This window comes from Cygnus olor, chromosome 5 (genome assembly GCF_009769625.2).
Source record: "Cygnus olor isolate bCygOlo1 chromosome 5, bCygOlo1.pri.v2, whole genome shotgun sequence".
NCBI classification, from domain to species: Eukaryota; Metazoa; Chordata; class Aves; order Anseriformes; family Anatidae; genus Cygnus; species Cygnus olor.
In genome coordinates, this window is record NC_049173.1 from 25354297 (window position 1) to 25371363 (window position 17067).

The window sequence follows — 17067 nt, forward strand, 5'->3', positions numbered from 1 at the left end:
ACTACCCAATTTAGAAAGCCACTCCAGAGCTTCGCTACTAAAAAAAGCTAGAAACACTTAATTTACAGCTCACATTTATCCATTACAAATGTACAATGACTTGATCTTGTGCTGTCATCCTTCAATTTAAATATTTTATCTTCATGGCAAACAGCTCCCAACATGACTTTTTACAAATACTTGTGCTATAAATGTAGACTTTCATAGACTGCCTGATCATCTGCAGTAGTTTAAACTACAGATTGAGAACATGTAATGATTGTATTGTGTTAAGAACAACAACACAGTGGCTTTAAAGTTTAGTATATTGCTTAGCTATTCTTTGGATGTTCTGCACAGAAAAGTGGTTTTAGCAAAATAAAGTCATCTCAGTTATTTGAAGAATCATTAAAAAAGGAAAAAAAAAGTTAGATCAGGAGGTTGCTCTCAAATTTACCTAGTGCAATTACCTGCTCTATCTGGGGCTAATCTGGAAAGTGAGGTGAATCAGCTCAGGGTCTTTTCCAAATTTAAAATCTCCAAGAAGTATCTGCTCCAGTGCTTAACCATTCCTATCATGAATATTTTTATGCCCAACTGAAAATTGATTTGTTGCAGCTTGTGTCTGTTTTGCTCCTAAGCAAAACCTCCTGTTTTGCTTAGCATTTCTCAGAAAATTCTGTCTCCTCTATTACTATCCCTTACATAGCTGAGGACAGATTTCCCTCTTAGCTTTACCTTCATCAGGCTAATTCAGCTCCCTCAGCCCTTCCTCATATATATTTCCAGGCCCCTGACCATCTTAATAACTTTCCAATGGACTCTCTCCAGCTTCTCTCTCTCATACAAGACACAGTATTGGAAGTGTAGTAGCGTCACAAACAGGTACAGGGGAATCACTTTCCCTGACCTGCAGGGCCATGCTTTTGCTAACGCATCCAGTGTATAGCTAGCCTCCCCTGCTGAAAGGTCATACTAATGACTTACATTTGACTGCTCATGGAAACAAGAGCACCCCAATGCCCTTTCCTGGCTATCTAGCCACTAGTCCCCAGTTCACACAGATAGCAGTCACATAAAAAATTTCTGCCAACTCTTCTTCACAAGTTGTGGACCAAACTTGATCCTTTTTCTTGGTCTGTCAAACAGACGGAACTTTTCCCTTTTAAGTTCCTCCTTCCTAGTGTAAAGGTTACAGAACAGGACTGACTGAATACACAATAGCACACTGTCCCCATTATAGGATTATCAGCTTTTCACATTAAATTAATAGGTGCAATTTCCACCAGTCCTCTTTTTTTTTTTTTCTTTAAATGAAAAAATGAAGTATTTATTTTTGTCTTAGAAAATATTTTCTGTCCCAAATCTTTGGGGATTTATGTCTGCTTTGTAATTTTCCTATAATACAGATAAAATAACTGATGTAAGGATAAATACTTACTAAAACTTTTGCAGAACTAGGCAGCTAGAGAAAAAAAACACTGAAAAATGAACTGCTTAAAAAGTTAAGTTACACTTTCATAGATACTTGCCTGCTTTATTTTTGTTCAACTCAGTTATGAAATTTAGGTCATCCAAAGCAGCATAAATTTTATCTTGAAAGAGGTAAATCAAATGTCTATGCCAGTAAGCATCAAGTAGTAGCGGTTCTAAGCTTATAGCCTATAAACAAAATAAAGGAATAAATAATAATAATTTATATTGCAGAAGAAACTTCTCAAATGTGCTAACAATAGTACATATGGAATGAGAAAACTTTTTTTGCACTGAAATTATTTTTAATAAGTCTTAGACTGACAAGGTTCTATTTAATCCAGAAACGTGAAAAGTATGGCTGATGCACTCATTTAAAAACATAGTGTGCTTACAAAGATGCAGAATCGGAGTCCAATCTACCAGCATGCAATAGAAAATACAAATCAGCTGTGATATCACCATGTTTGATTATTTCTTTAAAATAGTTATCTGAATTATTTCTAGAAAGTCAGAATTAGTCCTACAGGAATCCCAGGGAATAAACACTTAGAAACAATCTTGTTCACTGTTCTCCTATTTGAAAGTAAGAAATAAGCATGTCCCCATGAAAAAAGTATCAGCTTTTCAAACCATGCTGTTATAATTCCTTTAGAAAGAACTTAACATTCTGTAACAGAAATCATTTGTCAGATATTATCAAACAAATAATATATATGATGTATATTCACTACAGATATAATACAGATTTAACAGCCATATGGAAACAAATATAGAGACTGATACATATCTGAGACTGATCTGCTACAACAGTAATTTTCAAGTTTGGGTCTGTGAGCCATTTCTCAGATCCAAGTGTCAATAATGTTTTCACTAAAATATGTAATTGCTTTACAAGCAATTTGGATGGTTGATATTGGCCCATTGGTTAATGCCACTTTGTCAGTGTTGAATTTTTAGCTTTTCAGACACTTGACAATCTGTTTCTAAAGTTTAGAGTAATTTTTTTTTATATATTTATTTATATATATATATTTTGACAATGTTTTTACTGTTTTGTTTCCTTCTGGTTAGTTGCTCAGGGTATTGGGTGGAAGTAATGGCAGCTTTCGTAGCACTATAAAAAAACTTTTAAAAGTTGAATAAACACATGGAAAAACATTATTACTACTGTATAAAATTCATGTGAAATGACAACTTAATCATAAACAGGAAATACATTATTTTTCATTTTATTTGTTCACTATGCTTTTGCAGAAATTAAAAATATATTTGTTATATGTTAGCAACATTCCCGTGTCTAATCACCACCTATTGATGAATTCAGATACTCTTTTATCAAGGTGCTTGATAGGAGGAAAATGGCTTTCCAAGCCAAGTAGCTTGGAAACTTACTTTTTCCAAGTCTTCCATTGCTGACTTTAACTTCCCTAACTTTTTTTGTATTGCTCCACGCCTGCAATAGTGAAAAGCTGAAGGATGCTCATCCTTTTCTATTATCTCAGTCAGTCTTCTTACTTCTTCTTCTAAATCATCAATACTAACTGTTTCACCTTCAAGCAGAACAGGCTGTATTGAGTCAACTAATTCTATTGGTAGATTTGCTTCTTGAGAGTCCACTGCATTAGTTCCTTTTAGTAGCTCAATACCCTCAGAAGCATTCTCACTAGGAGGGAAAGTTTCATCAAACCAGCTGTTCCAGATTGCACTGACCCATGTGCGAGCAGAAGTTTCTTTTGGAATTCCACCCCTCACTTTCGCAAACTTTTCAAAATCTAACAAACAAGGAATGCTGGGGCTCTGATATTCTTTGATTGCTGGAGACAACTTGATAATGAATTTATCATGAGTAGGAAGTCTTCCCAGAGACACGGACCTAAGGAAAAATATTACTGAAATTAACTAAATATTCCCAAATATATTAACAATATCAAATTACAATCTGCCAGTCAACAATAATTGAAAAACCTATTGTTAATTATCTTGTTAGTGATATATATATATTTTTTTTTTTTTAACTTACCAGCCAATTATATGTTAGAGAGAATACAGAGGTAATATTTTATACATATACATATTTATAATATTTATCTAACATTTATAATATTTTATACATAAGGATCCCACCGGGGAAAAAAAAGGAAACTGAAGAAAAAAAGTAATCCCATGCATGAATGGCATGTAAAATAGTACAAAGATGAAAAAAAAGAGGGTTCAGCAAAAGTGATATGAAAGCCATGAACAGCAAACATACAGTACTGTCTAAAACAAGACTTTGGAAAAAGACTGCCATCTCCCTTAGTGACAGCTCAGCATACCAGTATATCACACCATAGTTTAAGCATCTTTTATTTTCATAACAATAAACTTCAAGAAAGGTGGGAGAAAAAAAGGAGGAGAAAAAAGGAAAGGCTGAATAGGAAACTGGTCTGAAGGACCAGGCCTAAGCATAAATGTAAGTACAATGTGGACACTGCACACAAAAACAGACAACCTTTGGGAGTTTTTGGAGCTCACAACAAGCATAAGTATTTAAGAAATATCATTCTTCCAAAACAAAAACAACTTGGATGTTTTGTAAAGTATCCTATGTCATAAGTATATAAATAACAACCATTTACTAGAAAAATATTTAGAGTGATACAGAAAAATAAGAGGTAAAAAGCAAATCACTTGCTTCACGTAATCAACATTGTTCATGGTACAACTGAGGTTAGTGCAGCCTAGCATTTCAGTTTCCTAAGAACTTAGAATTTCCTCATCTTTCAGAGGAAAGGATTTTGACTATTTTTAATCTTGTATTTACACTGAGATAAAGATTCTTCTGCTGTTACATGAAACCACGCCATTTCTGTTTAAATGCTATATATACTAAATGTCCTAAAGATATCTCACACAGTAAAAAAAAAAAAGCATTATAAATAAATAAACAAACTATTATTACTTAATTTCAGAGCAACACTTAATATGTAAGAAGATTAAACCTGTAATTATATAACATAGCTACAAATTAAAATACATTCCTTAAAATGTCAATACACTAATTAAAGAAAACCTTTTAAGAATCCTTGGAGGTTGAATTAATATCTTAATCACAGCTTCTAGTTTTCTAGGATTTATTGTTTTCTTTGATTTCTTTGTTTTCTTTCTTCTTGGGAAAATAGTGTATTTAATTCCAGCTTTTTCAGCTCTCTGCACAAGTAAAATATTCTCACTATCCTCTTGTCCAGTTGAAGTAGGCATTTTTTCCGCTGGTGTGTCTGTCTGCATTGACTGAGGATCATCACAGGCTTGATTCAATAGATGCTTGGTAGGGGAGCTTTTCCCAATCTCTCTCTCAACCTTTGGCTCAGCTATCCGTTGCTTCATAACCTCCAACTCTTTCATGCTGGTTTTGAAATTAGATGACATCTTTAACTTAGTTTCACATTCGAAAGCAGCCACCTCCACAGCTGAGACTGATCTCTTAATTAAACTTATCTGTTAAAAAAAAAAAGGAAACTTTATTTAGATGTTCATTTGAAATAAGATTTATATATAGCATATTCTTAGTTTGAGTGGACTGGATTTTCTTTTATATAAAAATATAAAGAAAAAAAGAGCTACAGGGAAATTACACTGCTGAGGAAATTTATAGTATTGAACGGGGAAAAAAATCTACATACCTATGCGTTAAAACAAAGATCTGAAACATTAAATGAAAGTTATTTGAAGCTCATAAGGGGCTAAAATTAATCATCTCTAGAAGATTATCACAAGAAATTTGAAGCAGATACTTCCAAGTAGAAGTAGAAATCCTTGTAGGAAAGTTAAATTTTAAAACCAAAAATGTATGCCACTGGTGGTGACATATGCAAAAAGACAAACAAAGATATATTCATGACCACAGAACAAAAGACAGAAGGACTTAGTATTATATTTGGAAGTACAATTGTATTATCTGGAAACACAGTTAAGATCTGAACTGAATTATGTACTCATATTTTGTGCCCCTGTCCCTGAATCACCTGATGAGATCAAAACCAAATGAATAATGTTGTGCTCTGGTGTTTAATTGTAATTACTTATTAAGCAAGTAATATTTACAACAAAAAATGTATTGCTTCTCACTCTTTTTGTTAATTCCAGTACGCTGGTCTAACTTAAACTATAATATAAGCCATAACACATATTTGTTAAGGAAATGAAAATGCAATTTCATGTCCACTGCCTGAAATTTACAGAGAAAAGCACTTGTTGATCTGAAAAAAAAAAAAAAACAAGTGAAGCACTTAACAAGACTACTTCTATTAGAACATGAAACTGATATTTTAAAATCAAGCATCAGTGCTTAGTTAAATTGCTGATATGGTGTTTAAATTATTTAATTTATTATTGTATACAGCTTCAACTGCCACTATACTTTATATCTGTCCTTAAAATATTTTATGCAGGTCTTTATGGACTATATAGAGGTTTTTAATATATACTTATACTTTTTCTTACTCAAAAACAAATTCCTTAATAAAATACTATCTATATAATGCTATAAAGTTCATCTTTGCACAAGTGTAAAATTTGCATTATTTATTGCAGCTTTATGTATTTTGTGAAGCACCTAACATTACTTCAATAGACATAAGAGTACATAACACTTAATAGATTGAAAACTTAACATTGATGCCCTGATATGTCTGAAATGCAAGGATCTGATGCTGCAAATCTTTACTCAGATATGTTGTTCCACTTATTTCAGGTTAGAGGAGTATAGATTCCTCCAAAAGATCTCTCTCCAAAAAGAGAGACCTCTCTAAATGCCTGTAACATTAATAGGGGTTCTCATTACAAAGCTGTGTTCTCCTATTATGTAATGAAAATATTGAATGTAACCAAACCCCTAGAAAAAGACCTCTGAGACTCTCATTTTTGCATTTAATATGAAAATCTTCAGTTCAGTGAAAGAATTTCTACAAAATCACATTTTGGGAACAAGTCAAAGTAAATATAAAATAATACCTCTGAGTTGTCACTGTCAGAAAAATTTGGCAAGGACTGGCATCTTCTCAGAGCTTTTGTCTATAGAAAAAAGAAAAAGTGAAAATAACTCTAGATGAATCTGAGTCTGCTATGAATAGAGCTTTCAGATAAATTCTGCTTTTAAAAGCAGAACTAATGCCCAAAGAAATCTGAACCTTTACACACACACACACACACACGAAAACCACATACACATACACTTTTGCCAGACTACAGTAAGGACTGCATTTGTCTGGATTTCTGGATGTCTTATGCCCATTTCCATTGCCAGGTGTCCAAAAATCCCAGTCACATTCAAAATACTCAGATTAATTAACACTATGGAACAAGCACATTCAGTGGACGTGTTCTATGGATGTATCTGTATTCTATGTAGATGCTCCAGTCTCAGAACATACTGTGAATATTCCATACTGTTAATCACCCATAATGGATTTACTGTGTATGGACATGTCTTTTCAATGAAAATGCTTTAAGCCAGATCATTCTTAAAAGCATCACATTCACTCCACAATAAATCAATTTAGTCGCACAGATATTCCTGTCTTGGGAATCCCAGGCAACAAAACAGCCACATACAATCACCACAACAATCACTTCCAATGAAAATACCTCTATCTGCTTCATCTGGTTTTAATCCATTTTAATAGAATAGACCTACTAGTACAGGAAAACAGAAGAGGTACCACAATATGGTACCAACATAGTATGGGTAAAATATTTTAGCCAAATATAAAATAACAATTTAAAGTTGCTGCTGCCCATAAATGTAGGAGACATGCAAAGCTTATCACAGAACACTTCCTTTTTTACATACTAGTTACTAAAAGATTCTCCTCATTATTTGTAGCCAACTCCTGCAAGAAATGTTCAAAGCAGCGAGTGTTCCTTTATCATAATGGTATTTATCTTTTTGTTCTGCTTCCATGTTATCTTCAAGTCACATACTCTTGAATCACAGATCCTCAGATATCTATTGTCACTATTTAAAAGCTTCTTTCAAGGGCAAAAGTAAATATGTCTTGCCCAGCATGTTTTACTTTCAAATAGGAAACACATCATCCAACAGATGTTAACAGCTCTAACAGTTCCAACTTACAGTTGTAACCCTTAATTAAAACATAAAACAGTACTTCCAATCACTAAATTATATCTGGGAACTCAGCTGCAGTAATAATATGGTACCCTCAGTTACCCCATTTCTGGCTGCAAATACATCCACTCATTGTAGTGGGTTTACATTCTATGAATGAGACCAAAGGTATTTGAAATGGTCAGGATTCCATAATTGGAATATCTCTGTTGAGATGTGTCATGTTCTCCAAAATCTCTTTATTACAGGAAAGGGCATTACAGTCCCTCCCCTAAAACATCACCTAGTGCCATGCAAAATAAGAATTATCTTTAAAATATGCAATGACTCTTTCCAAGCACAGTCTAAGGTTTTAAAAAGTGAGATTTAGTATTTTCTATCTATTCAAAAATGAACCAAATATAAATACTGTTTTTCATTTGCAGAGATATATCCAACATAAAATTGCTTCTAGAAGTCCCCTATACAGAAATATTTTGTCTTACAACTTCAAGATAAGAATTGTTTTGCTAAGCTTAATTACATTAAAGCACCATAATACACACCTGTACATAATCATAGAAATCATGATCATCTTGCTCAGCTTCTAACTCTTCATAATCAATTAAAAAGTCTTCAAATACAACATCTTCAATAACATTGCTCTGAAATGATAATATATTTACATATTTGAATACATGCAACATTATTATTTGTCAGCTACAGGGACCATATTAACAGGTAAATTAAGCCTATAACATAATTGAGCTAAAGAGTTATGATGATCAAGACCAGTATCACAGAAGCCATTTATCATAAGCTTCTAATGGACAGTCAGTAGAACACATACTTTAATGCAATCAAGAATTACACGGTGCAAAAGGGGCAAATAACCTGAGGGAAGTGATTATTGCTACCTGATTCTGTAAAGTTTTTATCTGTAGCCTTGGTAATTTATGTCAGGTCACAGTAGTCCATATAGTAACAACAACACAGCTCTCGGTTCAGGACAGTAGGGCTAGGATATGACAAACTATGTCAGAATTACGCATGGATTAATTGACAGCAGTAATAAGCATGCTTTATATATTGCACAGGGTTGTGAAATGGTTGTGAAATGCTAGTTTTTCTGTAACTTTTGACATAGGAAGGTGCAGTGTGCTACGAATATGGACATGCAATAGGCATGCAGACTTACACAAATGGCTTACCTCTCACAACAATGTAACTGTAGTGGAGATTTTAAATTCAAAACATTTCAAACCTCAAAAACAGTGGCAATTTCTAAAACAGATCTTGTTTGACGTAATAATTATATCACATTTTAATATGTATCACAGCCAGCATAGCACAGCAGAAGAATATCTGTGCAAAAGTGGCTTTCAACATAAATGTAAAGACAAACAAGATAATATAATAGTAAATGATAATTAAGAATAACTGCTACCAGACAGTTTCTTAATGTAGAAACTGAAATTAAACAATACCATTCAATACATATTATTACAAACTGTACAACAACTTATATAAAGAGCTTACAATATACAGAAGTGTTAATAAGGTAGAAGCATAAAATACAACTATTACAGTTAACAACTATGATGTTAGAAAATGACATTGCTGCAAAAGATGAGAACACTAAAAATATTTTTTATATATTTACCTCATATTTAGGAAATAAAATTTCCTTCATAGAAGAAATTGGAGCAAAGAATTTTGGTGGAACAGGAGCCCAAAACATTTTTAAAGCTTCTGGATAAATGGAAACCTTCAAAACCAATACAATTCAGTTATCAGCTAACACAAACATAGTTCATTAATGTCTGTATTGAATTTGAACAATTAGGTGATAAAATACATTTTTTTCTAAACATGATTTTGTAAAAAAAAAAAAAAAAAAATCATAACACCAAATACAGTGGAATCTTGTGAGGCATAGGGCTCTGCAGCCTGAAAGAACTGCCTGGCCTTTTAGTGCTTGGGTTTTTTTTGTTATTAATTAGCATATTTTATTATTTCAGAAGAGGAATTTAGAACTAAGGCTTGAGGTTTTAGAATGACATTCCCCATCAATAAAAAATTTCATATACATTTTTATAATGCATCTTGTCAAATGTCAAAAAATCAAAAGCTCTTTATTTCCTAAGTGTTTCAGACACCTTGAATTGTGCAAATACATGAAATATTAAAATTATTTCTTACTTTCTCTCCTACCAGTTGCAGTTGTGTTTTTTTAAGATTATATTCAGCTATTTTTTGCCAGTCAGCTGGAGTTTTTGATGTATGAGGAAGAGAGTGAATCCCATCCGTCTGATTATTCTGGAACTGTTCTGAAACAGGAACTCCTTCATAACAAAGTCTGCAGCAACACCGAAGATGAATAAATTACTTGGATGCTGTCAGGTATTAAAAGCACAAAAATAAGAAATCAGGTAAATTTTTAATCATATTAGAAATCAATAATGACAAAACCGAACTTTTTTCTTTGAAAAAGAAAGAACTAAAGATTGAAATGACATGGCAGAAACCTGGTACAGTCACACACTGTATAATTTTAAGACAACTTTCATGATTAGGTCTATGGTGTATACTACATGAAGTCACAAGAAAAATATAACCTAACCTCTAAGTTAGTATGAAATGCATTTTATGGATAGCTTCACGCATGGCAAATACACGTCAAGTACTGTGCAGTACTGGTCAGATATACTTAAATGCCAAAGAGAAACAATTTCAGCAGGAATGTCTGGATGGTTTTGACCAGTATCTTTTTGTGATTACTTTGGGATTGGATTCTGATTATTGTTTGCTTGCTTATTTTAAATAAACTTACCTATGGCAATCACATTGCAAAAGGAATATTTCACTTTAGAAAGCTTCAGTATGAAGTAATTATACATCCTAATTTCCTATCACTGTTTCAATTTCAAAAATAGTGAACACTTTACACAACACAGTGTAACTCACATGTAAGTATATTTATATATGCATGTGCATATATACATATAATCCTATATAACTATTCTACCTCTATTTCCTGTTTTCTTAGCACCTGCAAAGGGAAATTCAGATCTGAAGAACCTATTACTACTACCAAACTAGTGAAACTATTTTAGAGAAAAGTAGCAACCACTGTTCCAGCTCTATCTTCTGGCACTTACAAAGGTATTTTACAGGATTTATATACAAAATGATAATGAATATTTTTTTACGGAGGATAGGAAATCATCTATATTTTTAGCTATTCTTGTGTTTGCTTGTTTTATAGTATAATAATTACTTATGTTGTCACTTATATACTTATTATTGTACTAGAATTATAAGCACAGAATATAATAAATGGTGAAATACAATATATGTACAAAAGAACATCTAAACACACTCAATTTAATATATTCAGGTATATGTTTGTAAAATATATATAACGTAAAATGTACAATGCATGGAATATTTGACTTTTCTCAATATGTTGGCACACTTGCATATGCCAACACTGACATCTACTGGTGTTAATTAGGTTTGGGGTAGTTTTTCTGCAAACAATAAATTAATAATGAAGTTTTCTTGTGCCTTTGTGGAACTAAAGTGTGTAATTTCTGTTACCTGAAATGTCACTGTCAGACATATATCTGTTATTGTTGACTTGATTCTCACTAATGTTAATATATGTTGTTAAGTGCAACATATTTCCATTTTAAGACCTATTTGAATTACCAAAACACTCTGTAAATGGGGGGAGAAGGAGGGGGCTGTCTCAGCATAACAGAGAACAAGCCATTTGATTTAGCAAACAAAATGCTACTGAAGTACTGGATGTTAAAAGGAATCTTTAAAATGTAGCACTAGTGCAGAAGTTGTAGTTCTTACACACAAAGATTATAGATCTATGAGTACTTGAACTCTTTCTGGAATGTTCCTTTCTTCAAGTGGAGGCTTTGACAAAAGACTTATTTCTTAAAGAGAAGTAAGACAAGAACTGAAAACCTAACTTTTGGTAATTGTTTAGCCTTCCTAGTTTTTCTTTACATCTAAGTATTTGGTGGTTCTGACTCTTCAAGGTGGGAGTCTGCATAAAAGGAATGTCAAGTGAAGTTATACAAGATACAGAAAGGTATAAAACAATTAAAAGATTCTTTAGCATTTGGCTGTTAAGAGTGCTTTAAGTGAAAAACATAAAAAGAGCTGTCGCTCTTTTAGGGCACTTTTGTCATAAATAGTTTTCAAACCAGTGAGTTTAAGTAATAAAACGTGAGTTAATGTGAAACAACATTCAGACGTTTCATTTCTAAAAGACAGAAGCAACATGGAGGAAAGTTCTAAGCAATAATAGTAGTGATCTAATAATATTTCGTTTCCATCCGCAGGTAAATATATATATATATATATATATATATAATCAAAATGTCTCAGTGAAATGCAGGCATTGCTTAACAAACATAACATGAAGCTACAAACCCTGTTAAAAATTTGGTAGGATATCTGCCAGGAGCAGGTTTGATTGTCCATATATAACATTCATAAAAACATATTCTGACTAACACTTGTCTTCATAGACAAAGTAGCAGCATTTCTAACTCCCAAAGAACTGTTGTCTGTAGAGTATGTCAAGATTAAACAGGACAGCAAAAGAAAGGAACATTTGATGTCTTACAAAATAAACTCCATAAAGTCAATCCCAGGAGAGGCTTATAGCTGACCTTGGGAACATTACATATTGATAAATTGTTATACCCTGCTCTGCTACATATTTTCTGCAGATGTGAATGAAAAGTTGTTTGTTTGTTTGTTTAAACTTGTGGATATTTTTCACAGTGAAGACAAGACTTTAAAGCATACACATTATCGCTTTCTTGATGTGATCTAATGTAAAATCTTACTATTGAAGGCTTGCTTGGACTTTGTTACAGCCAAACAAGATTCTTTTATAGAAGAACTCAGAACTGGTACTAAAAAATCTGAAGAACATAGATCTATTGCTATTTAAACGTCTGACAAAGTCATTTGAATTTTACTATCCACTACATAGAAATCATGCTTATCCCTAGTTAGATTGTCTGTATTTGTGAAATTAGCCAATTGTGAAGAATTGGTCACCAATAAAGTGTGAAAAGCATAAATAAACTGAAATTAGTGCCAGACAAATGATACCTCTTACCTTCAAGGCTCAAGTCAAGCCATTTTAAAAAATTAAAAGCAGATGGATTGTGGTAGGTAGTGCCACTAGATGGCAGTGCTCCAAAGAGTTTAGTTTTCTAGTTTTCCAGGACCAAAAAAATTCCATAAGAAATTTTGGTATGGGCTTATTTTTAAACTTTAATTCTCCTCATCTGTGGGAATGTGAATCTCCACCAAAACCTTTCTTCTGCCTTATAAACCTCTGGCTGATCCTCAACCTGTTGGCTTCCTCTTGAAAACCAAACCATTCTCTTCTTCATGTCCTATCCTCCCATAGCTTCTGCATTTCCCGTCTCTTAGTTCTACTCCCATCTAACTCTTTATGCCTCCTGCATATCTCAAGGCATTGTCTTCTACTTGTTTCTCTTCTTCCTCTACTATTTCTAGTAACATGTACAAGTAGACCTTATACAAGTTTGCTCTCTGTGATAATGAATCAGTGTGATTCATCATTGTTCTGCACCAACAAAAATACTAGATCATCTTCTTCTTGGTGATGTTAAGCTGCCAATGCTAACTCAGCAAGGCTGAAGTACAAGGATCTCATGAGCCTTTTCCCTTTTCAGTCTTCCTGACCTCCCCACTACTTTCTTCATCACGATGGCTAGCACCCCATCATTCGCTCAGACTCAGAAGACAGGTAACATTCACAACATTCTAGAATTAAAGTTTTTTCCTAATCTCCCCCAAAAAACAATTGCAGTTGCTGCAGCATCTGTTTCTTTAACCTAGACAAGCGCCACTTTGTTCTGTTCATTCATTCTGTTGTTCTGTTCTTGTTCATTCGAAGTTTTACTGCACAGGCATAGATCCTTGCTTTGAATGTTATCCCACTCTTTGAAGTAACATGAAAAAAGGACCTAATTCAAATATAAGATGCTCCTCTGCTTTCGAAGCTAAGACTTTCCTTTTTCTGTCATCTTTAAACTAGTAAAATGGTACCAACTTCTATTTCTGTGTGACTTCTAACTCCATTACTGACTTCCTAAGGGTGTTTTTTGCCCCCCCCCCTTTTTTTTTTTAATTTTTTTTACTTTTTGTACACCTTTTTGCCCATACTCATGCTGCCTCTCATTCTTGAGAAAAGCTGCCTATGGCCATCAGCTTATTTTCTCTGAATTTCATTAAAGACTCTTTCCCCATAACCTGGAAAATAATCAATGGCCAGGTTACCAGTATGCCGAAACCCCTATTAACAATACTCATAACTGTTCTTCTCACTGAGTCCTCATAGTCTGTCTCTCTTTCTGTCCAACAGACAGAAAACAATGTTCAGTCAAAAGCAAATGCTCCAGTTATGGTCATGAGCAATATTGTTATCCACATTCCTGAAAGAAGCAGAAGCTCTCACAAACCAAAGGGAAAGATCAGGGCCTACTCCTCTACCTTGAAATAATGCCACGCTTGAAGGTTGGAGCAATCTCAACTACATCAAAAGAGTTCAACATCTAGGAACTTTAATACAGCAGTTTTATGCATTCATATTTTATGGTCAAAGAAACATTATGACAATCCAACCTGATCTTCTAAATAATAACAATAATAAAATTTTAATTAGTATTCCTGCATCAAAATCACAATTCTCTGGAGTGAAACTAAGGATATATCTCAGAAAGAAATCCAGCCTTCATTTAAAGGCTGCAAGCAATGGATAGTTTCAGAAGTTCCTTGCATTGCTATATATTGAAATCTGACAGTTAACTCTCGGTCTGTCTAGACTGAAACATCAAGTATTGGGTCTGTTAAGTTTCCATTTACAGATTCTTTTGTATCAGAAACTAAACCATGAAGGTTACAGAGTCAAACCATCTCTTATATAGAAACCAACATAATGATCTTTTTAAGTGTATTAATACAGAACGGGTATTCAAGTAAAAGAATGATCACATACAGGAATCAAAACTTCTGTTTGCTCCCCCAAAATGGTATTTAGAACATTCTGCTAGGTGCATTAAGTATACAACATTCCTGCAAACCTGCATATGAAGAACCACAGATTTAGCCAACAGCAAATCTGCTGCCCTTCTCTTGAGCTTAGATTTTTCAGGGACATTAGAAATTTCCCTCCATTTCAAATCCCGAGAATGGAGCCTTCTAACAGCATCCTTTTTTATTTTTTTATTTTTTGTAAGACAGTCAACGGGGGAGAAAAAAAAAAGAGTGGTGATTTCCACCTCTTTATGATGATTTGCTATGAAGCACAGAGCCAGGAAATGAGAATTCATTGCTTATCTGAGGATTCAAACCTCACTCACCATTACATTATTTGACCATTGTGGGTACAGGAAGTGGTTCTGTTGAGCAGAAAAGAATGCAGAAGTCATGCAGCCAGGAGAGAAAACAAGTGGTGGCATGACTGTTTTAGTTATTAGAGCACTTACATGGAGCAAAAAAGCTCTATACAATATTTCTAATCCCAAAACTTCTTCTATTTTATTGATCATGTCTCACATCCTTCATTTTAAGGTAAACATGTTTAATTTAATGTTTTGAGAGTATTACATAGCCCATCTTCAGTTGCTTATCTTTCAAGAGTGCAAAGCTCCTTTTCAGAGTTACTGCTTTTCAGGATACAACCTCTCCTTCTATAAAGGATGACCCCTATTCCCTATTCTTATCCTTATGACCTTGCATTTGGCTGCACTAAAATGCATGCTTTTCAAGGGAACCCAAGTTAACAAGCTATATAAATTGCCCTGTAAAACTGACCCATCCTTATTTACCACTGTACTATTCTTTAGATCAATACAAACTTCATGAGCAATAATTTTATATTTCTGGAGTTAGTGATGCACAGAAACTATAAGTAGCAAACTGCCACTCTGAAAAATCATCAGGAAAAACTTGAGAATATAAAGACTCTATTTCTAAAATCTTTGACCTTATTACATAGGCACACACACAAAAAAAAAAAAAAAAAAGGTAAAAATATAACTGAAATAATAGGCGGTGAAAAATGAATGTTCTTCATATCCATTCCTTAGCCTTATTTCACATTATTTTAGTGTAAAATATGTTCAAAAAAACAGAGGTCTAGGAATTTACTACCATCAAATATAACAAGTGCTAATGCAATAACTTGATAAAGGTAAGTTTATTTTAAATATTAAAATTTCCTCACTACTTCTTACAGAACTTTTTTTTTTTGACAGATCTCTTCATATGCTGCATCAACCTCAGAAAAAATAACTATTTTGTATTTTGTTTATTCTAATTCAGTTCCTCATTTATTAAAGATGTGGGATCCCACAGTTATCACACAAATACCTCCTATGTATACAATGCATACTATTGACTATGTCTATCCAAAGTCCCAGTTTTGTATGTGCTTAACTTTGTGTATGTATTGAACTCAACAGAACTACACACAATTACTTAAAGTTTGTTCCTAAGTGCTTGTAGAATCAGGATTTATGTAAGACTGTCTCTACAATAAAAGACTAGTGAGTGCACACTTCAAGCCTTTTACTCCTGTAGCATTTTACATTCACAAAAAAACCTACTCTATTTGTTCAGCATTTCTTGTGATTTAAGTAGGACCTCTCCTGACTAGAATGAAGTATAAAAATTCATATATTTATAACAAATTGTGACATATAACTTAAAATGTGTCTACAAAATGCAATTTATTCTTGAAAAAAAAAAAAAAAAAACATTTTACATTCTAAGCAAGACAAGCCTTTTAGGACCTTTGGACTAGTTATCTTTAGGTACATCTACCAAACAAGGGAAAAAATATACATATTTACCACTTCTGTGAAACCACCAAATACTAAAACACCACCAAGTTCTCAAAATACAATCCTTTAATTTACAAAATTAATGGATAGCAATACTGACACTAAATTCATACCTCTTCCTTTCAGCTTGCTCTTTCAAATAAATATATTTAGAGCAGATTGGTTCTTCTTGCTTATTGCCCATGTCCTCTGCTGTAAGCAAGATATTGTGACCTTTTCTGTCAAAAGTATGATAAATTCTAGAAGCCAATTGTAAATATGGAGGCAGCGTAAAACTAGGAAAAGCAGTACATAGATGATGAATGCTTGGATAATGTTGACCTCTAGAAAGGAGAAAAAAAAGAAAAATCAAGAATCTTAATATCCATTCTCTGTATTGTAAAAGTATATGATTTATTTCATACTAGATCATGACATAACAGATCACAGGTTATAAATTGTTCATATAAACACTTGGCAAAAATTGCCTGATAAGTTCTACTAGAAATATTATTATTTAGGGAAAAGGGGAAAAAAAAAAACCACAGGTGGTGAAAGCAAAAATTTTGGTAATAATTTTATTTATTAGAAGATAATTATAGTAAGTTGGAAAGTAAAAGTGCTACTACGTGG

At 33.2% G+C, this 17067-nt stretch overlaps 1 protein-coding gene across 1 annotated transcript in view; it reads right to left on the reverse strand.

The window, feature by feature from the left end:
* TTC6 (tetratricopeptide repeat domain 6) overlaps positions 1-17067 on the reverse strand; it is a 63372-nt gene that overhangs the window by 30273 nt on the left and 16032 nt on the right. Inside the window, exons 6-13 of the mRNA XM_040557943.1 lie at positions 16569-16778; positions 9743-9899; positions 9204-9308; positions 8107-8205; positions 6448-6507; positions 4508-4932; positions 2848-3328; positions 1512-1641 (exon numbers count right to left, since the gene is read on the reverse strand). Of these exons, the coding sequence (XP_040413877.1) occupies positions 1512-1641; positions 2848-3328; positions 4508-4932; positions 6448-6507; positions 8107-8205; positions 9204-9308; positions 9743-9899; positions 16569-16778 (1667 nt within the window). The remainder of the gene's footprint in view (positions 1-1511; positions 1642-2847; positions 3329-4507; positions 4933-6447; positions 6508-8106; positions 8206-9203; positions 9309-9742; positions 9900-16568; positions 16779-17067) is intronic.